The sequence below is a fragment of the Cervus elaphus genome, chromosome 6 (assembly GCF_910594005.1).
Source record: "Cervus elaphus chromosome 6, mCerEla1.1, whole genome shotgun sequence".
Lineage (NCBI taxonomy): Eukaryota > Metazoa > Chordata > Mammalia > Artiodactyla > Cervidae > Cervus > Cervus elaphus.
In genome coordinates, this window is record NC_057820.1 from 44,720,527 (window position 1) to 44,743,124 (window position 22,598).

General features: G+C 41.6%; 1 protein-coding gene and 1 long non-coding RNA gene across 3 annotated transcripts in view; both read left to right on the forward strand.

Annotated features, from left to right (window-relative positions):
• The window catches only part of LOC122696576, a 29,986-nt gene extending 15,199 nt beyond the window's left edge, over positions 1 to 14,787 (forward strand). The window contains exons 2-3 of the long non-coding RNA XR_006341789.1: positions 11,473 to 11,608; positions 14,736 to 14,787. This is a non-coding gene — a long non-coding RNA (uncharacterized LOC122696576). The remainder of the gene's footprint in view (positions 1 to 11,472; positions 11,609 to 14,735) is intronic.
• Positions 14,788 to 16,960: 2,173 nt separating this feature from the next.
• Positions 16,961 to 22,598, forward strand: part of KDR (kinase insert domain receptor) — a 44,973-nt gene continuing 39,335 nt past the window's right edge. For both annotated transcript variants that reach the window (XM_043906736.1, XM_043906737.1), the window contains exons 1-2: positions 16,961 to 17,336; positions 20,963 to 21,056. In XM_043906736.1, the coding sequence (XP_043762671.1) occupies positions 17,270 to 17,336; positions 20,963 to 21,056 (161 nt within the window). In that variant the 5' untranslated portion in view covers positions 16,961 to 17,269. The remainder of the gene's footprint in view (positions 17,337 to 20,962; positions 21,057 to 22,598) is intronic.

Sequence of the window (22,598 nt, forward strand, 5' to 3'; positions counted from 1 at the left end):
ATTGTGGACGTGATCATGTATGACTTTAAGATCCAGGTCATGGTAGACTCCGGGACTTCCACCTTGCTATCTTGGATCACTTGCTCTAGGAAAGCCAATCTCCTTGTCTGAGGACACAAGTAGCCCTATGGAGACTCCCAATTTTCAGTGAGGATCTGAATCCTTAGCTACAGTCATGTGAATTTTTTTATCCCCAGTTAAACCTTCGCATGACTGCATCCCAGGCCGACATCTTGCCTGTAACCTTATGAGCGACCTGAAACTAGAACAACCGGGCTAAATTAACCCATACTGCTGAACCACAAAAACTCTGCAATAATAAATGACTATTGTTTGAAGCCATTAGGCTTTGGGATAATTGGTTATGTGGTAACAGAAAACTAGCGTAGCTCTTGGTACCTGGAAGTGCGGTGTTGCCACAACAAACATTTAAAAATGTGGGAGTGGCTTTCAAATGTGGTGGCTGGAAGAGGCTGTCAGGATTTTGAGAAACTTGTTAGTGAAAACCTAAGGAATATTGAAGAAATTATCTTGTGATTTTCATCCTTCATTCTGTTAATGTGGTGATCACATTAATTGATTTTCATATGTTGAGCCATCCATGCATCTGAGGGATAAATCCCACTTGGTTCTGTATGATCCTTTTGATGTGCTGTTGAGTTGAGTTTCCTAGTGTTTTGTTGAGGATTTGTGCATCAATGTTCATCAGGGATACTGTCCTGCAGTTTTCTTTTCTTTTTTGGTCTGACTTTGGTATCAGAGTTAGGCTGACTTCACAAAATAAGTTTGGAAATGTTCCCTCCTCTACATCTTTTGGGGAAAAGTTTAGAAGGATTAGTGCTAATGCTTCTGTAAGTGTTTGGCAGTATTAAGTTTAAGTTATGCAAGATGAATAAATTCTAGAGATCTGCTGTAAGCATTGTGCCTGTAGATAATAGTACCATATTCTATAATGAAGAGGATAGAGCTCATGTTAAGTGTTCTTACCACAATAACATTTTTAAAATAGAATAAAATTTGAAAAAGAAAATTGGGGTTGAGCATGGTTAAAATTGCTCACGTAGCAGAGCTGAGATTCTAATCTTGGTTCATCTGGCACCAAAGCTCCCCCTCCTCCACTACATCATTGTACTTCCCTTTCAAACAAATATGGGAAACTGGAAAAGGAAAATATCTTTGGAACAAGCCCTTTGAAACTAAATACAGTATGTTACTCCATAGGAAACTGATGAAAAGAAACAATGGCAGCCTTTACACGTAAGGTATTATTATATATATTATATATATGTTCATGAAAAATCACCTATTGTATTTTAAGGAGTCTCCTCCTTCACAGTTATGGGAGATGTATTTTGAAGGATTTCCCCCTTTTCAGTCCTGGGGATCGTTATTTAGGAGCTTGTTATGAGGAAAGGACCTAGGCTGAAGAATTGAACAGGGATCAAAACTTGCAATCAGTCAATGTAAAACTTTTAAAAAGTAATATGGACCAAACCTAGTATCTTGAAACTTTTCCACAAAATAGATTTTTAAACTATTACAATATGTATGTATGGGAGGAATTATCTATGTAAAAAATAATATTGAAGTTGCTAGCAAAAGCATGATGACATTTGAGAAGCCTGCTGGTGTGGGCTAGAAGGAAAATGTCACTGGACACCGGAGGTAGCAAGTTTAGCAGAAAGGCCAAAGGTGTTCAGGATTATTCAGTCAAACAGTTGAATTTCTAAGAAACTTGGGGCCGTTGCCCCCCAGCCATGTCAGCAGAAGCCCAAGGTAGAGAAACACTTGCCTCAAAGAGATCTGTGGTTGTGGACTTTGACTGATGGAGTCAAGAAGAGTTGTAGGAGAACTACAAAGTTTTAAGGAGGGTTATATTAGCAGAAATGTTACCAACTTTGGCGGAAATCCACTTACTGTTCAAATTTCCTGATTGTCTCACAATTTTAATTTCTCTCCATTTTAGGACACTGGTTTGTGAAGCCAGAAAGGTGTAAATTTATACTTTTTATTTATTTATCCACTTATTTTTATTTTTGGCTGCCCTGGGTCTTTGTTGCTGCACAGACTTTTCTGTCGTTGTGAACAGCAGGGACTGTTTCTCATTGTGGTGCATGGGTTTCTCATTGCGGGGGCTTCTCTTGTTGCGGAGCGTGGACTCTGGGGTGTGTGGGCTTCAGTAGTTGTGGTTCTCGGGCTCTAGAGCACAGGTTTAATAGTTGCGGTGCATGGGCTTAGTTGCTCCACAGCATGTGGGATCTTCCCAGACCAGGGATCAAACTCATGTCTCTTGCACTGGCAGGCAGATTCTTTACCACTGAGCCACCAGGAAGGCCCAGAAAGATAGAGATTTAAATCCTGGCTCTTCCATTTACTAATGGTGTGGGCTGTCAAAGATACCTAAAATTTCTGAGTCTCACAGGATTGTTTTGAAGAGAAAATGTGATAATGTGTAAGAAACATTTTGTATAGCAGGTACTTAATACATTTGAGCTCTTAAAATGAATTATTATTGATAAATTAGGGCTTCTCTGAGATCAAGTTCCTGCTTTGGCACCTCCATGAAACCCACAAGGAAGCAGGGAATATTCCAGGAGAATTGCTCCATGCCCTCTAAGCAGGAGAGAGAAGGGTAAGCACTTCTCTTCATATTCTCTTATCCACCTGGGCAAAGGAGATGTTAACAAAGACACTTCCAAATTACAGAGGATGAGGATGGCCTTTAAGAGCTTTCTAAGAACCCAACACTTGTTATGTTTATTATTATTTAAATTGTGATTCTAAATTATCAACAAAAATACTAAAACATACAAAAGAGGATAGAGTAATACATGTAACTGCTTCTATCTACCATTCCCATCCTCGTCCTCAGGAGTAATTATTTTTAAGTTTCATATGTGTCCTTCATCAGTTTTCTTTTCTGCATATGTGAGTAAAAAGTACTCTGTGATTCTTGAAGATCATTTAAGTTCTCCATATTTTTTCTTGAATAACCTCTGTTAAATTCAGACATTTTCCAACATTTTCATACATTTTCCAACTTTTTGAGTTTGCTAAGAATAATTTTGTTCTCCTAAAGCACAAGCTGGAATCAAGACTGCAGGGAAAATTATCAATAACCTCAGATATGCAGATGACACCACCCTTATGACAGAAAGGGAAGAGGAACTAAAGAGACTCTTGAAGTAAGTGAAAGAGGTGAGTGAAAAAGCTGGCTTAAAACTCAACATTCAAAAACCTAAGATCATGGCATCTGGTCCCATCACTTCATGGCAAATAGATGGGGAAACACTGGACACAGTGGCAGACTTTATTTTTGGGGGCTCCAAAATCACTGCAGATGGTGATTACAGCCATGAAATTAAAAGATGCGTGCTCCTTGGAAGAAAAGCTATGACCAACCTAGACAGCATATTAAAAAGCAGAGACTTTACTTTTCCAAAAAAGGTCCATCTAGTCAAAGCTATGGTTTTGCCAGCAGTCATGTGTGGATGTGAGAGTTGGACTATAAAGAAAGTTGAGCACCGAAGAATTGATGCTTTTGAACTGTGGTGTTGGAGAAGACTCTTGAGAATTCCTTGGACTGCAAGGAGATCCAACCAGTCTATCCTAAAAGAAATCAGTCCTGAATATTCATTGGAAGGATTGATGCTGCGGCTGAAACTCCAGTACTTTGGCCACCTGATGCGAAGAGTTGACTCATTGGAAAAGACCCTGATGCTGGGAAAGATTGAAGGCAGGAGGAGAAGGGGATGATAGAGAATGAGATGGTTGGATGGCATCACTGACTTGATGGACATAAATTTAAGTAAGCTCCGGGAGTTGGTGATGGATAGGGAAGCCTGGGGTGCTGCAGTCCATGGGGTTGCAAAGAGTCAGACACAACTGAATGAGTGAACTGACCTGAACTGAAAGCTCCTGAAGAATTTTAGAGATGTTTGTAGTCCAGGGTCCTCATTGTAGACCCTGAAGAATTCTTGTAACTGGTTATCAGAGCTAGTGTTCCATATTACTCCAATTTATTGGAATCTAGCTTATGATTTTAGGAGTTAAAGAAGAGTTAAAATGATGTCACAAATTGCATTGTGTTCAATAGTGTTTCTAAATCAGAGAAAGTGATTTAGATAATTCATCTTTCTTGAAACTCAATTTTGGTGTCTTCCTCATTTCTAACCTCCCCCAAGCAGTTCTTTCTCTCAGAATACCACTTATCAAAAAACATAACTCAGAAAGAATGGAAGAATTGCCTCAATAAGCATAAAAATCTTGTCTTCTGTTTAAAGCTATAATTCTTTGTATCAAAATGAATGGTTGTTGCCATACTGTTGACTTCAGACTCTTTTACTTCCTTGATATTTTCTTCAGCAGTAGATAAGAATATTTCAAGCTGTAAATACTGAATTCTAATTTGAAATACTCTATTAAGGAGGATTTAAGGTCTCTTTATGTTGTAAATGCTCTTACTTTTGGAAGATGCACCTGGAATCATGGCAAATACATTCAAAGTTACTGCCATCTCACATTAGATGTTTTTGGTTGAAAAATATTTAAAAGTCTTAATAATTTTGAATTTGCTAAGAATAATTTCATTCTTTATGAGTTATACTTTTAAACTTTCTCACAAATCTTTATACTCTTTGGAAAGCTCACTATGACTATAGTACCCAGTGCATGAAATAGTCCTGGAGTCCTGTAATTAATGTGTTAATTTCAAAGTTTGGGGATCTTTTCTGTTCTCATGAACAAGAATTTAACATGATGTTTCTGTACTCTGGCTACATATTAGAATCACATTAAAACACAAAAAAAATCGGTTGGTCAGGTTTTATTCCCAGAGATTCTGACTGGACTGATGTAAGATGATTCTAGGTAGTTTGAAAAACTGGTAGTTTTTCAAAGCTTCCCAGACCCAGGATATTCTAATGTGTAGTCAGATTGAGAACCACTGTTTTGTTGTTAATAAGTAAATTTTCTAATAAATAAAAATGTAATTTAAATAATTTAAAAGCAAAACTAAAGTAAGAACTATACAATAAAGCCTCTAATAAAAAACATGAACTGTATATCTAGTTCAATTACTTTAAAAAAGTCTAAAATTCTGGTGTTTGCCTATATATGTCATAATTCCCTTGCTATGAAAAAGGAAGTGAATAATTTGCTGAGTGAATAGGGATTTCCCAGAAGCCTGCCATCTGTACTCAAGGAGCAGACCTCTGGTACAGTGGGTTTCTGGGTACACAGTGTGAGGTGAGACCTTATTGAGACCTTCTGGTGTTGACATCTTGGGAAGACTCTGTCACTATTACATGATAGAAAAGATTCTGTGCTGCTGAGTGTGGTTATAGAGAATCTTTTCAATACTTCTTCAAGAGAGAAATAATCAAGACCTGTCTTTAGTGGCTCATGGCTCTTGACTGAAGACAGGAGACTGAGTTAAATAATCTAATAAGGGCCCCTGTAATTCTGAGTTCCATTTCATGGGAGGGACAGCATCAAGGAGTTAGTTGACAGGCAGTCTCATAAGAATTATTGTCAGAAGCAACTCCAAATATAACCCAACATCAGTTCCTCATGCTACATGATTATGAGGTAGCATTTTACACTACATGCTACATGATAATGAGAAAAACATTAGCTATTTGATATTGGAGATCAAATCAGGAAGAAGAGTGTAGAGACTAGGAGGATAGTTTGGGGTCAACACACGAGACTGATTTTCAAATATATTATTCTAAAAGTTGAGGCAAGAAATGGTTAGAACTTGATGGTCAGCTTAATATAAGAGTAAATTAGGAAGCACCAATATGTTAGGAAAGGAGAATTGGCAATACTGAGTGATACTTGGAAAGGGAGGGCCGAAAGACAAAAAGTGGCTTTTTAGTGACTTTTATCAAGAGGTGTGTTTTACTGAGAGGTGAACTAGCACAAATCTGCTTTATTAACTTTTGAAAAAATATTTATTTATTTATTTGGCCGCATCGGGTCTGAGTTGCGTCATGTGTAGCCTTTCATTGCAGTGCATGGGCTCTCTAGTTGCGGCTTGCAGCCTTGGTAGTTGCAGCCTGCTCGAACTTAGTTGCTCCATGGCTTAGTTCTCCATGTTCTTAGTTCTCAGTTCTCCAAACAGTGATCGAACTCAAGTCCACTGCATTGCAAAGTGGATTCTTAACCGCTGGACCACCCCATGAATCTGCTTTAGAGTACAGCTTTAGATTCATCCTGCCTTTGCTCATATCCTGGCTCCACCACACGCAAACTATGTGGCAATGGGCAGGTTCCTTAACCTCTCTGAGTCTTAGTTTCCACATCTATGAAGTGAAGATAATAATAGTGCCTACTTTGTAAGACACTAGTGACGATTAAGGGAGTCAACACATGTAAAGTGTACACAAGAAGACCTGATTTAATAAATTTTTATTAGTTATATTTATGATACATTTTGATGATAACATTGGAAGACGGTGGAATGTTTCAGAGGAGGACTAAAAAGGCTTGTTTTCAATTAATTGGAAGGTTAGAGAAAATAGCTATGAAAACTACATTGAACTTGTCCTCAGTCTCACAATTAAATGAAGACAGATACAGACCCACTAAATATGATATAAAGCAGGGTATCACATGTGCTACAACAGATATAGAATAATGGGTTTTTGGAGTATGGAGGATATAGCAGTCCTTAGTTGGTTGTCTCCTTAACGTTCACATCCCCTTACTTTCTACAAAAACCTTTAGATTTTTCTTTGAGAAATAGTTCCTATCCCATTCCAGTGTTGTGCTTTTGACATTATCGACCCCCCACCCCTTAATTGCATGGGCTTCCCTGATGGCTCGGATGGTGAAGAAGAATCTGCCTGCAATGCAGGAGACCCAGGTTTGATTCCTGGATTGGGAAGATCCCCTGGAGAAGGGAATGGTTACCCAATCCAGTATTCTCGTCTGGAAAATTCCATGGACAGAGGAGCTTGGTGGGCTACAGTCCTTGGGGTTGCAGAGAATCAGACATGACTGAGCGACCCACACACTAGCGCCACCAGATTCTGATTAACGTCACCCTGTTGGCGTCCTTCCTGGTCTGAATGTTTGTGTCTCTCCTCCCCAAATTAATATTTTGAAATCATAACCCCCAAAGATGATGTATGAGTAGATGGAGCCTTTGATAGGTGATTAGGTCATGAGAGTAGAGCCCTCATGAATGGGATTAGTGTTCTTTCCAAAGAAACCTCACAGAACTCCCCAGCCTTTTCTGCCCTGTGAGGATACAGGGAGAAACCTGCAACCCCAAAAAGGATCCTCACCCTTATCTCTGACCTCTAGCCTCCAGAGTTATAAGAAACAAATTTCTGTTGTTGGAATGCTACCCAGCCTTTGGTGTCTTATTATAGAAATCCAAATGGACTAAGATACTGCCTCCTTGTAACTGCTATGCTACTGCTAAGTCGCTTTAGTCGTGTCCAACTCTGTGCGACCCCATAGACGGCAGCCCACCAGGCTCCCCTGTCCCTGGGATTCTCCAGGCAAGAACACTGGAGCGGGTTGCCATTTCCTTCTCCAATGCATGAAAGTGAAAAGTGAAAGTGAAGTCACTCAGTTGGGTCCGACTCTTAGCGACCCCATGGACCGCAGCCTACCAGCCTCCTCCATCCATGGGTTTTTCCAGGCAAGAGTACTGGAGTGGGGTGCCATTGCCTTCTCCACTGTAACTGCTGTAGGGATGAGCAAATGAGATGCAAGAAGATGTTTGCTGAAGATAAACAGTCTTTCTCATTTTTTTTTTCTCAAGAGCTCCTGGCAAAGAATTTTTTGTGTATACTGTGGTATGAAGATGTACAGCTATTTTTTTTTTAACAGTAAGGAGAGCCTGATGGCAGAATTGAGCAAATTACACAGAAAAATAGCAGGATGACACCCTGAGATTCTGGATAAAATTACCTGAAATCAGCCCATAACTTAGAGCAACATGATCTGATACATTCAATCCAGATTGAGTTGGTTTATTTCTATTGCTTACAATCCAAGGAGGCTTCCCTGGTGGCTCAGCCATAAAGAATCCTCCTGCTACTAGAGGAGACATGGGTTTGATCCCTGGGTCAAGAAGATCCCCTGGAGGAGGAAAAGGCAACTGACTCTAATATTCTTGCCTGGGGAAATCCCATGGACAGAGGGACCTGGCAGGCTACAGTCCACAAGGTTGGAAAGAGTTGGACATGACTTAGCGACTAAACAACAATGTGCATACAGTCCAAGGACTTCTGACTACTGCAGGTGGGGAACGAATAATTCAGTTGGATGGGGGTACAGCAGTGGGAGTTGAGGAGACTTCTTAGGGCCTGGTTTTGAAGGGAGGCCAGTCTCCTATAGGCAGACTTTGAAATAAAGTATATCCTAAGCAAAGAGGATTAACATTGGGCAAAAGCCTGGAGACCAGAGAGTATAATGCATTTTTTTGTAAGTGATCAGTGAACTCTGTATGGCTGGATATAGAGTATGTCTATGGTATACTAGAAGATAAGCTAGAAAAACAGGAAGTAGGCAAAGAATGAAGCTTTGAGCACCAGGCTTAGTATTTGGGACTTTATGTTGTATGCAAGTGCCAACAGTCAAAGATAAAGGACAGATGAACCTGGTGTTTTAGGAAGATAACTTTGACAGCAGAGTGATGGATGGATTGGAAAATTCCAGAACAAAGGCAAATGGTCATGAATCAGGGCAGTTTGTGAAGCAAAATAGGGCTTAGATATGAGAGATATAAAGAAAGTAGACAAGATTGGTTTGGGTGGAAGAAAAAAGGCAGGGGAGTAGCAAGGCTGCAAGGTATGGAGTACAAGCATTTAGATGGACTCTGTGCTTGAGAAGCCTGCATGAGGCAGTGCAGGAGTGCAGAGACAAGTGTTCAGTTTCATACACTTTGTTTTTGTTTTTTTTTTTAATTTTTTTATTAGTTGGAGGCTAATTACTTCACAAAAGATTGGTGGGACATACACATGGATATATCCAGGACAGACTGGAATTAGAGTCTGGAGCTAGAGTAGATGTCAGAGCTGGAAAGCACAGCTTTACATGCTATCCCCATAAAGAGAGGTGAAGGCACAAGGGAAAATGAGATTCCTGAGAAATTCATGGGAGAAGAAAAGGGATGATCACCCAGAATTATTTGGGAATTCTCTATATCTAGAGTTGAGCAAGGGCTTCCCTCGTAGCTCAGTTGGTAAAGAATCTGCCAGCAGTGCAGGAGACCTAGGTTCAATCCCTGGGTTGGGAAGATCCCCTGGAGAAGGAAATGGCAACCCACTTCAGGAACCTTGCCTGGAAAATCCCATGGACAAAGGAGCCAGCTGGGCTGCAGTCCATGGGGTGGCAAAGAGTTGGGCATGACTGAGCGACTAACATTTCACTTCAGAGTTGAGCAAAGGAGCTTAAGCTGATGAAAGGCATTGGCTGGAGAGGTAGGCACGCACAGTGGAATGAGACTCAAGCCAACACAGAGCTTCAAGATGGGCTTGACCATGGATAGACGTGGTCGAGGTGCTGGGCAGAGCCAAGTCTGAGAAGAAGCTACTGTGTTTGAGAAGGGAAGATGAGGGATGGCCTTTCTCTTTCCAGAAATTTTAGATGAGGAAAGGTAAAAGCAACCAACAACCAAGTAGCCTTAGGGAGATTCAAGGTCAAGGTCCTTAGGATAAGGAAATGTAAGTGTTTTTGTGTACAATCCAAAGATCATTTTGTCTAATATTTTCGATGTGTTGCTTTGTTACTAGACTCATTTTCTCCACATCTGGAACTTCTATTTATATTATGTGGTCAGATGCGTGAAATGACTCCCTTATGGCCTTTCATCTGCCTATAACCAGCCTGACCAATTTGGGGATGATTATCAGTTAGATCTGAAGTTGTACTTTTTATTTTATTTCAAACTTTCCCTCTGTGTGAGGTGTTCCTTGCTGAGTTGTTCCACTTGGTTTTATTACGTACACCAAACAGTGACGTGTGAGAAATGAATGTTCAGAAACACACGGAAAGAAAATTGTTATTTGTGCCTCAAGGGATTCCTCATCAGTGTTTTGGAAACTCTGGAAACTAAATTTATATACAAAGAACGTAAAACTTTTCTGCTTTTATTGATTAGCTCTCATTGCTGGTGAAGCAACATTACTGGGAAATGCTGTCTTTATTCTGTAGAAATGTGAAAAGCACTGAAAACTAATATAACTAATCTGGAAGTGGGTATATTCTTCCTGTGAGGGATGAGTGACTTATAATTATTCTCTAGGAGACAAAGCATTTGTTTTTGCACTATTTAGTTCTTTGAAAGCTCGATAAGCTTTTAAGAGGGGAGATGGCATTAATTCACTGGAAAATGGTTACAATCTGCAAAGGGCACAGATATGAAATTTGGGTTACATATTTTTTGTATAGCACATGCAAATCTTATAATGCTTTTTTTGTTACTCAAAATAAAAAACAAAAACTCCATTATTCACTGATTAATAAATTAAGAACTTTTTCACTCTGTGTCTGTTGATGTTGTTTAGTTCTACTTATTCCAGTAAGTTGCTTTCTGTAAAGGTCATGGTGATGGATACCCAAGAGACACATGTTCTGAGGAGGGAAAAAAGTGAAGAAACAAAGAAGAGCAGAAAACAAAATAATAAAATTAGTTTGAGCTTCATCAGTGTATTAAGGAAGGATACACAGAGATTGTGCTAGGTGTTGAAAATGCAAAATAGATTTGACTTGATTCCTACTTTTGAGGGAGAAACATTCACACCAACATAGTCATATTATCATATACTATGTAAGTGCTTTGTGTATATAAGAAAAAGAAAGTAATTTCTTAGCTCTGTGCATAACAAAATAATACAAACTAACTTGTTCTAGGGTAAAGTATAAATTCAGCATAGCTTTGGATATATTTATGTTTTTATATGACTATTACATAAGTGTGAATTTAAGAATGATTTGTAAGGTACATTTTATATAGCTAGCACATATAATTTGAACCCCACAGTATTTTTGACAATAGCTCTATTTAATCAGACATAACATGATAAGTATGTAATGTTCAGGGTACATTTTATTAAATAAGCATCAACATCATGCATTTCATCATTCTTGTTATACCTTAATAACCATCCTGCTAAACTCAGCTACCAGCTCAGGTAAGATTTAACCTCTGCCTATTTCTTTGGGGAAGATCTCAGTTGAAGAAGGCAGTTGAATAAAAAACGAAACCATTACTTGGGAAGGTCATTTGAACTGGGTATTGAAGGACAAATAGAAGTCCTGGAAACTAAAGAACCCCCAAAAAACCATGGTAGAAAACAAATGTTCCAAATGGGCAAGTAATTATGTACACAGGAGTACCTGCTTTTCTTTGAAGGGTAAAGTGAAGATCCAGTTGGGATGGGGTTTCTGGAGTGGGAAATGGAGAGATTTAGTGATGTGTCCTTAATTCTGCCTTGATTGTTCACCCAGAGTGATTCTCCTAGTCACCCTTGGCCTTCTATCCACCCAGCAAAACAGAAGCCATCATCATGGAGAGGCTGAGGAAGCCAATGACACCTACTGACTCAGCCTTATCCCCTGATGGAGACAAGTCCTTCAAGAAACTGTATGTATTTGGAAGAGTGCTTCTTGTATATTTACTGCCTGTCTGCTTTGAAGTCCTGATTCTACCACTTATAGTTGTAAGACTTTGGAAAATTTCTTAAACATGCAAATCTCTTCCCCTCACTCCCATATGAAAATAATTATAGTATCTTCTCCACTGAGTTATTGTAAACATTACAATAAGATAATTCAAGGGAAAATACCTGGCACATATAAAGTGCTCCAAAAGTTGACTTATTATTATTGTTATTATTTTTATTTTTAAAAAGCAATGAGTCTCTTGGCTTTTAGCCAATCATTAACTAATTGTAAGAAAAACTATGCGTGGATTGTTTGCCGAGAGATGGAACAACTTCTGTCTTGGAAGACTTTGAGGAAGGCAAAGGAACATTGATTTAAGGGTGGTGATTTCTCATCACTCTTCTTCACTGCGGATGGCTAACAGTGCTTGCTGCCTTCACGGGATGTTGCAGCAATGACGTGAGCGACGCAGTGAAGCGCCCACAGCGGCGCCTGCTCACAGAGTGTACACAGTGACTGCTGGCTGCTATTATTATCTTCTAACATCGTTCTCCGGTGCCATGTGGATTTTCAGTTGATTATTTAAATTCTCTGCATGCTTTCCACTTTTTAAAATTGTTATATTGATCCTTGAGTGATATAACAAGAAAGTATATGGGTGAGCTTGGGGAAGGCACATAGGCATGCATATTTATAGTAATTGAGATTTTTCCTATGCAGGTGGCAAGTAGTGAAGTCTGTTTCATAAATATATTGCAAACTCCCCAAAAGGATGGGGAGTTTGCAATATATTTATCGAAATGTGAGACTTTATGAATGAAACCAAACACTGATAGAAATATCCAAGGCAAGCCTGGCTTTGTGGTAAACATCTTCTTTTCCTTGAACATACAAATAGGTTTTAAATTTAAGTTAAAAATAAGTCACATAAAGAGTAAAATACACATGGGTGTGTAAGGAAGACGGATAAGGAGAGATAAAGGGTGCTTGTGATCTCCCAGTGCATGAGTGTCATGAGTACAATGGGCTGTGAAGTCCAGCCAACATCTGGCAAGGTAGTCAGGGCTCTGGTAGGTTAGAGCAAAAGCAAATGTTGGAAACAAATTAAGTGAAGTAAACAGGGGCAAGTGACATGCAAATATGTGATCAACAAATGGCGATAGCTGAAAAATTCAACAGCTGCGAGAAGAGAGATCTTGATTTATATATTTTGTTTGTACAAGTCACACTTTCTCATTTTGACAGAATGTTGTAGAAATATATGAATTAAAAAGTGCAAGTTCCCATCCATCTGCTTCTCTTCTCCAACCTTTTCCCAGAGGTAATGTCAAGATAACTGACTGTGGAAGAGTCAGTGGTATTATACAAGACCAGGCAGTACTTTGATTATAGTTACTTAAAACAGATTTTTTTTAATAATGGAAGATTTTAAATGTGTAAATGTGGAGAGAATAGTAAAATGAACCCTTTTTTACTCATCATCCAGCTTCCACAGTTATTAATCTTTTGCTAGCCTTCATACTTTCTAAGACATAAAGTCCAAAATACTGGTGGTGATGGAACCAAAGTTGGCCCCATGGAGTGTAACTGATGCATTATGCTTTGGTGCTATGAACCATTTATATTCTTTGTGCACAAAGTCCAATGAAACAGCTGGAGATGCAGAGCACACTGTGATTAAGTTAAATTTGCCCTGAGTGGAGCTAGTGTGGACTGCTCACTTCTGTTCATGTTGTCTGTATCTTTACCTTCTGTACCCTAGTTCCTCATGTAGTATCTAGCACATAGTAGGTGATGAGAAATTGTTGTTGAAGAAATAAGCCTGATTTACCATTCAGATCTTAGCAACATGAAAGAGACTGGGCATTGTAGTGTAATTAACCTTTGCAGAATGCTTTCTAATAGGCATTGGGTGCTTATTATGTGCTAGGTACTTGTACTTACTAGGTGTTAAGTCATGCTTTATTACAGTAACTCATTCAACTCCTGCAAAAACCCTTGGCAAAAGGTACTATCATCATCTTTTAGTTTCTTAGATATGCAACCAGTGAGTTGGTCAAGATCATGTGAATAGTGAGAGGTAGACCTGGGAGGTAAGGCATCCAGCAGCCCATGTGTACTTAGCACCACTCTTGGTTCCTAAAGATGTTTGAACACCATTTATGGGAAGCTGAACACACTTGCGTACTTCGAAAGGTAGTGATCTTACCTTCCTGCCTGATTAACTCACAAACCACTCCTTTGCAGCAGTGCCAGATAATGGGAGGGTATTGCACGTGGAACAGACTTAAAAAAGAAAAAAACAGACTTTGTCATTTTTCATGAACACAAGGCACTTCTTTGTGCTGTGTGGGAGGGAATGTGGTAGACTGATTTCATTGAGACCCTGCCAAATTCTGGTCTTGTGGCCATCAAAGACGCATCATTTCCTCTAAGACTTCTAAGGGGGCTATTACCATGGGCCTGCAGGTTCTGGTTTGCATTCAGAGGAGACACTATCTTCTAAAGTGAGACGTGGAAGAGGAAGTGTCACGAATTGTAAATAAAGTTGAGAGAGAAGAATTGTTTGGAGATGGAGAAAAATTGCCTGCTCCAAACCAGGTTCCATCTCCCTCCCCCTTATCCAACTTTGCCAGAGCGCATCCTGTTTTCCTTGCTAAGTTTACTTTCAGGAAGAGAAGAGTTTCTTTTAAGTATACCTCTGGCCCTGACAAATAGCTCCTAGATTAAATATTAGTGTATTTATATAGTGCAACACCATGCCACTATGAAAAAGAACAAGAAGGTGCCTTAAGTCTTGATGTAGAATGATCTCCAAGTTTTTTTTTTTTTTTTTTTTTTTTTTTATTTTTTTTTTTTTTCATTTATTTATTTATTTTTTTCTTTTTTTCAGCCATAGATTTACACTTATTCCCCATCCCGATCCCCCTCCAAGTTTTTTTTAAAGTGAAAAAAGTCAATACTCAAATGGTATTTATTCCAAGGCTACCCTTTGGAAGGAGGATCATGATATACCTTTATTTGCTTCGAAAAATAGGAAAGGTAAAAATGCTTGCCTCTGGGACTTCCCGGTGGCTCTGTGGTAAAGAATCCGCCTATCAATGCAGGAGACAGGGGTTCAATCCTTGGGCCAAGAAGATCCCACATGCCTGAAGCAACTAAGCCTGTGTGCCACAACTACTGCAACCTTTGTGCCTAGAGCCTGTGCTCTGCAACAAGAGAAGCCACGGCAATGAGGAACCTGCACACTGCAACTCGAGAGCAGTCTTTCTACCCTCTGCTCACCGCAACTAGAGGAAGCCCACACTCAGCAACCAAGACCCAGTGCTGCCAAAAATAAATAAATAAAAATTAAAAAAATATGCTTGCCTCTGCTGAAGGAAAGACTTTTCATTCTAAAACTTCCCATATGAAAAATAATTTTAACCATATACATGCATGACATTTCAAAGTTAAAGTATTTCAGTTGTCAACCTGGCGAAGTCGAAGAGTAGATACAGTAAGGGCTTCCCTGGTGGTTAAGACAGTTGGATCCCTCTGTTGGGAAGGTCCCCTGGAGGAGGGCATGGCAACCCACTCCAGTATTCTTGTCTGGAGAATCCCCAGGGACAGAGGAGCCCGGTGGGCTGCAGTCCCTGGGGTCGCAGAGAGTGGGACGTGACTGAGCACAGATATAGTAAGCATAAAAAAAATAGAAGAAAAGGAAGACTTTACATTAACTGTGTATTTCAGGAGGAGGAGCTTGGATTAGATGTAGAAATGAAACATTTCTACCTCTCCATCTTCCTGAAAGATGGTCCTTTAAGTTGTGTGTGGTGCACTGGGAAGACCCAGAGGGATGGGATGGAGAGGGAGGCAGGAGGGGGGATCGGGATGGGGAACACATGTAAATCCATGGCTGATTCATGTCAATATATGGCAAAAACCACTACAATATTGTAAAGTAATTAGCCTCCAAAGAATAAAAATAAATGGGAAAAAAATAATAAAGGCACCAGGGAAGTGAGAAGTTGCTGTGTAGCACTGGGGCCCAGTCTAGCTCTGTGATGACCTGGAGGGATGTGATGGGGGGAGGGAGGGAGGCTAGGGAGGGAGGGAATGGATGTATAATTACGACTGATTTGCATTGTTGTATGGCAGAAACCAACACAATATTGTAAAAAAAATTTATTTAATTAGAAAAAATAGGACAAAGGAAAAAGCTCCTGGAAAGTAAGAGATGGAGGGATCTAGAAGATTCTATTTAATGAAGTTAGAGGACATGTGCTGTCACATTTGGGGAGAAATGGAGAGAAAAGAATACATGTGGTTAGAAAGGAATCCGAGTTCTCCTCTAACAGAGCCGCGAGGAGTCTACACCTGCCCAGAGGGTCGAGAGGTTTGGCGCCCAGGGTCGGGAGCTTTGCTTCATTGCCCCTGCAGTGAAGCCCGCCGCTGCCGGCCTCCTTCCCCTCCGCCTAAGGGGATCCTGTCTGGAAGCTGTGCTCTTGAGAAGGCCTGAGAAGCGTCACGCTAGGGACTCCTGGTCAGGCCACACGGTGGCCAAAAGCTCCTTTTCAAGGAGACACTCACACACGCCCAAGGTACGCCAGAGCCCTGGGTACCTCTGGCTCCCGGGAGGCCCGAGGTAGGTTTTTGGTGAAAGGTAGGTACAGGGGGGAGGGTCTCAGATTTAAATGCTTTAGGGGGCGAGACAGGTAACTTAAGAACGTTCGAAGCCATCAGGTGTAAGAGGAAATCGTGGGAACTTTGGAGAACTGGGCAAGTGAATATTCGGACTAGAGGCATTCAGATTCAGATTTTTACAACCGTGCTGGCCAAGCAAAACACTCTGGAGTCTGCCTGGAGTCACCACCAGGTTGCGATCCTGCGTTCGCCTCGGCTCAGCATCCGATTCTTCCGGGTTGCTTCAACCTGCCGCTGAGCCTCGGCCCGTCCCCCAGCCACTTCGGGCGCGCGCGGAGCCGACTGTCCCACACTTTGGCGCGCCTCCTGACGGCGCAGTGTCCCCTCGCCGCGCTCCCGGTGTTGCTCCCCAATATCTAGGGGTTCTGGGGGAGGCAGTGGCCAACCAAATCTTGGAGTGCCTCAGAACCCGCTGCGGGCTACATTTTCTTTCTGCCAGATATGGGGTTGTTGCACCCGGGACGTTCTCCCTTGGGCCACTCTGGGCCAGACGCAGTTTTGGGCAAGTGGGGGAGATGCAGAGATGGAGTGGGCGTGGGAAAGCAGCGATCCACGCACCGAACCCGGCTGAGGGGCGGCGCTGGTCTCGAAGGGAAGCCCCGCCCTGCATAGCCCCGCCTCCGCGCTCTAGAGTTTCGGCTCTGGCTCCCACCCAGCACTGAGTCCCGGGACTCCGAGAAAGCCGGAGGTGTATGGTAGCGTTTCCTCTGCCCGCGCGAGGCATCACTTGCGCGCCACGGAAAGCCAGGAGCTGTCCGGCAGCCGGGATCATCCTCTCCGACTGGCACCGCAGACGCTCCTGCAGCCGCGGCGGGACCTGGGGCACCCTCGCCCTGAGCGCCCCGAAGCCCTGCGCGGCTGCGCACGTTCCATCTCCGCGCCTTTTTCGCGGAGCAGAACCAGAAAGAGAACGGGCGCCTGATTCCTGGGCATTGCGCCCGGCGCGAGGTGCGGGATGGAGAGCAAGGCGCTGCTGGCCCTTGCTCTGTGGCTCTGCGTGGAGACTCGGGCTGCCTCTGTGGGTAAGGAGCCCGCTTCCTAGAGAGAAAACAGAGATCGGGTGCGGGCGGAGAGATAGGGATGAGGAAGCAGGACCTCATCGGGACTGATAGAGCGGAGAGGTGAAAGTGACTTGACACTGTGTTCTTTCATTTACCAAAGAGGAAACTGAAGCTCAGTGACTGACCCAAGTTTACCCAGAAAGTTGGTAGTCTCTTGAGCCTAGTTCCATCTCCACGACTCTGTTTTCCGACAGGGACCTGGGCTGGAGAGTGTCCTGCAGAAGCCGATACACCCTCGGGCTCTTGGGAGGCGGGAGTGGGAAGGCGCCCCGGGCTGGCAGGCAGGAGGTGCTCCCGCAGGCGGGAACAGGCGGTGAAACCTTGTCCGGTTGCGCGCAGCATCCTCGCCCGAGCGCGGGGAAGGAAGCCGTCTAGGAGCCAGGAGCCAGCTTGGCCGGAGGGCACCCTGCGCTCAGCTCTGCCTGACCCCGGTCTGATGGTCGGATGTTCCTTTTTGGTTCGAGCTCATCTATACACACCCACTGTATGAGGTGGGGTCCAGGGGAGAGCGAAACTTTTCCTTCTTCCTGGTGCAGGACGCCACTCTTCGCGGAGAGAAAGGGGAATGGGGCCTTGGAGCCGGGGCTGTGACAGCTTCCCAAGGTGTCTCCAAGTAATAGACACCTTCTTATTGTAAAACAGTTTAACATCTTTCAGACCGCTTTGGTCTTTTGGGTAAGCACATGGTCAGAAGTTCATGTTCTGAAAACTCTCTGAGCTATTTGGTACTTAGATTGGGTGCCACTCGCCACTCTCCTTGCCGTCTAAAATTTCTCTCCTTCAAGGTTAGGAACACACATGCCCTTGTTGCAATAAATTTCCTCTCTCTCTCTCTCCCTCCTTTCTCCCCCTTTTCCCCTACCCCGCCTTTCTCTCTCATCTCTCTGTAGCCAGTTTGCTGGTTTCCAGATTTTCACTCTTCGGAGGGCCAGAAGGAAGAGGGTGAAAAAGCAAAAAAAAAAAAGCATAGTTCAGGGGAAAAGTCTTATAAAATTAAAATTCCGTATAAATTAAAGTATCACCTGTCTTTTTTTTTTTTAGGACACTCACATGCATATACAGTAACAGGATCATCTGTCTGTAGTTACTGAATTTTCTTAATAATGACTTGGTTCATACATGCCAGCTCTACCAGGGACACTCATTTGTCCCTGACAGGACCTCTCTCTGTCTCCCTTTAGGGGGAGAGAGTGAAGTTCTGGAACTTGTGGTTTGTTCTGCATTCCCCAAAGATGTGAGTTGCTTTTAAGCCCAGGGTGTTCCATAGCACAGCAGTAGGAACTGTAATCTGGTTGCCCTGAATATAATGATGAGGTTGCCCTTTTGGAGTGTGTGACATGCTTAATTGGATTGGGCTATAATTGATGCCATCAAATTTTAGAGACAGAGGCACTGTTGTTTTTCCTTCCTGTCTTTGAGCTGGAAGGGTAATAGTGCACAAATGAATTAATTTTGGTTATGGGATTTGAACATAGAAGAGCTTTTTATTGAGTAGCAGTGTACGTACTTCTTAGAGTTATTTCTTTAGAACTTTCTGAAAAGCAGAACTCAAACCTGCCAATGAAAATGAATGAAGCTTATTGGAGCAAAAAGAAATTGAGCGTTGGTGTACATGTATAATTTTGAAGTTACCATTATTGATAGCCTTGTAGAATAGTTTTTTGTTGGAAATATGTCTCTAGAATAGTATGATGTTGTTTTGATTCCCTATGAACGGAGAACTTTTTTTTTTTTTTTTTTGACATAGGAAAGTGTGTCCAGAGTGTGTGATAATCTGTGGAGGTGATTTACAAGAGATTTTCAGGAATGTTTTATTTTGGTGATGGTGGGAGCATAGCTTATTTAGAGCTTACTCTTTACTACCATTTTTTTCTCTTGTGAATGTGCACAAATAATAGATTGTTTCTCATTTGGGTCATCATCTGAATTGTATTAAGTTACTGTTTTTGACACGATTCTCAACTGAGTGTTTCCCAGTCACACTTGATGTCTGTGCTCATCCAAATGAATTGTTTTCATTTTCCTTTTCTTAGATGCAGCAGGGCTCGATTATTGGAAGACTTTTCTTTTGCTTTTAAACATTTTGCTTTACTGTTTGCCTTCTTTGGGGGTGGTTACTTCCTTCATGTTGGAAAGTGCTCTGCTGATTAACTGAACGCCACCCCCCAGACCACAGGTATCCAAGAGTGGCCGATCGACCATGTATGCCTGCCTCACCTGAAATGCTTGTTAAAAGGCACATTTGTAGGCCTCGTCATATTCTGATACATGCTAAACTTTAAGACTGCTGCCCCTGAAACATGTCAGGTCCAGTGCCTATTAGCTTCTGAGATTTATTGATATAACAATTTCCAGTTTTTAAAATAAATTTTGATATTGAGCAACAAATCTACTAACAACGTATTTTGCACATCTGAATGAGTGTATGAGAACAGTGTGATCAGTTTTGCCTGCAGCTGTTCACGCTGGGGTCCACAGAGTTAGTGCTCTGCACATTTACACTAAATATTTGTTCATTCTTGTTTATTCATACTTTTTCATATTTGCTAATACCCTTTTATTTGCTCAACAATTTGAATCCCAGTGTAGGCCTATAGAGTCATTTGTTCTTAGTGGATGTGAGTTAAGGGTCATATGAAGCTTGGGTGCTTACCTAGGATCAATCACTTTTTAAGGTGATGTTTTGAAAACCTGGATATCAATTAAGACCCTAGCATGGTGGACAGTTTTTCTTTTTCTGATGCCTTTTTTAACACCTGGTAGCTCTTTGCATTTAGTTGGCAGAGAACTCAACTTTCTTGCTGTGGAGTGACCCATGGCAAGGAAACTGTGTGGCGTATTTAGGTAGACACTTTTCCTGTGTTGCAAGCTTGGTGTCAGGACAAGCTCAACACTTTGATCAATAAGTTGAGATTCTCCAGTTGCTGTTCATTAGCATTATCCTTTTTAAAGTCCTGTTCCCTGAGGAAAAGTACATGCATGTTATATGACATTGGAAAATGTTTCTTTTCTCAATTCCTCTCACCTAGTTTTAATGTACGATTGTTCAACCTTGGCAGTTCAGTTACCAGAGTAAGTGCATTAGAAAATCGATAAAGGAGAATAAGACAAGGTCATGGACATCTGCGCCCCCACCAAAGTACATCGATGGACTAGGTAGAACTCGCTGTATGTAGTACTCATTAATCAGCAGTTTGCTCAAATGTGTGCATCCTATGTTTTATAAAAAAATGTCCGTGGGTCCTTTCCCAAAGGAGTGAGGTCATCCGATGAAGGTTCATTTGGTTTCAATGTCCCATATCCTTTTGTAAGACCTTGAAGTTGGCAGTGCAGGAAAACAGGAACTCCACCCTCGCTCCATGAATTGCAGAACTGTTGTGTTGGTTTATGACCATCTGCCCATTCTTCCTGTTATGACACAGCTTGTGAACTTTTACTGGGAATGGTGAAAAGTAAATTCACAAGTTTTGCACAATGAACTGCTGAAGAGGCCTTTTAAAGTATAGAGTGTGCATTGTTTATGGAAGGTGTTTCCTATTGGCCCTGACTCAGTGGCAATTACATTCATTTATTTAATTTGTTTCTAGGTTTTTCTAGTGTTTCCCTTGATCCACCCAGGCTCAGCATCCAAAAAGACATACTTAGAATTATGGCTAACACAACGCTTCAGATCACTTGCAGGTAAGGATGCCTTTTAGATTCAGATTTCCTGTGTCAAATATCTCATTGTTTATTAAAGAAAAAATAATTTTCGTACAGCAGAATTGTAATAGAGTCGTTGTAATTGTTTATAAGTAGTGAGGTTTCTAAGAACTAATGTAGTAATGAAAACATGAGAAAGGTTTTCTCCCCAAAATTCTGTGCAATTTTACTGATATTTTTTTCCCCTACTATCCTCTACCAACACACACACACCCTACTAACCATTACTGATAGCACCTGGCTTGTGGTATGTTATACCAAGGATGTACCCTTGGAGTTAAAGAAGTTTTGGGACGTATTTGTTATTCTCAGCATGGCTCTTGGACATCTGTTTAACATTTTTCAAGAACTTTATTTTATGATAAATTCTGACTGTAGTAGCAATTTAATATTCGGTCATTAATATTACTGAGTGAATCTCATGCTCTGGCTTGAGGTTCTGACATGTCTGTCACTCACCAGCTAGCAAGAAGTCATGCTCTTGATTCTTACTCACTGGGAAACTAGGTCTTCTTGACAAGAAAAAGAGGCTTTTAAATTTTGCCTTCCAGCCCCTACTGCAGGAAGAAAAGTAAGAGACCTTAGGGTTTAATGTAGTGATTATGCTTGTCAGACCCAGAGGCTTCTCGGGACCAGGGTGGCTTTGGCAGAAATGATGGGTGGAGGCGACCTTGCCCTCTGAGAAGAGTGCTGAGGGTCCACAAGGAACCTTGGGGCGCTTGTGGCCATTGTTTCTGCGTGATGATGTGAAGTGTTCAGCACGGTGACCCCGATCTATTTTAGCTTGCCGAGTGTAAAGGATACTCTAGTCCCCTTACCAAGGGTAAGTCACCAATACCCAGCCTTTGGGGAAAAAACATAGGAAGAGGTGCTATTGGCCTAGCTTTGCTACTTCAAGATGCATTTCTCCATAGATTTTCCTCTTAACCACCCTTGACAAGAAAGGTTACTTAAAACCCCTGAGATTCTGTATTTGCTTTATGTCGTGAAAAAAATGATGGGAGTATGTTAAAAGTAACTTCATTAATGTCGCTGCAACTTGATGTCAAGTTCGCTAAAGAAGGATCAGCAATATTACATTTGTCTTCACGTTGACCGTCTTCTTTGGGGCTTTGCAGAGAAATTCTGCAATGAAAGTAGTTTGTGCTTTAATGCTGTCCTTTCAACGTCCTGTGAGGCCCTGAGACAGTTGCGTTCCCTTCCATCCTAGCCTCACGTCTTACTCTCCCGACTGCCCACTCTTCTGTAGCTACTCTGGGCTCCTTGCCATTCTCCTAACACTCCAGTTAGAAATCCACCCCAGGGCCTTGACGTTGCTGTTCCCTTTGCCTGAAACTCTGTCCCCCTCAATGTACCTACGGCCCACTTCACCAAGTTGCCTCCCTCCAGAACTAACTCTTCACTTGTTTCTTTGCATCTTCTAAATTTTCCTCATAGTACTTATCACTACCTTTTATACAATATATTTTATTCACTTTTTGAACATTTTAGCTTTATTGAAGTTTATTTACTTTTTTTTTT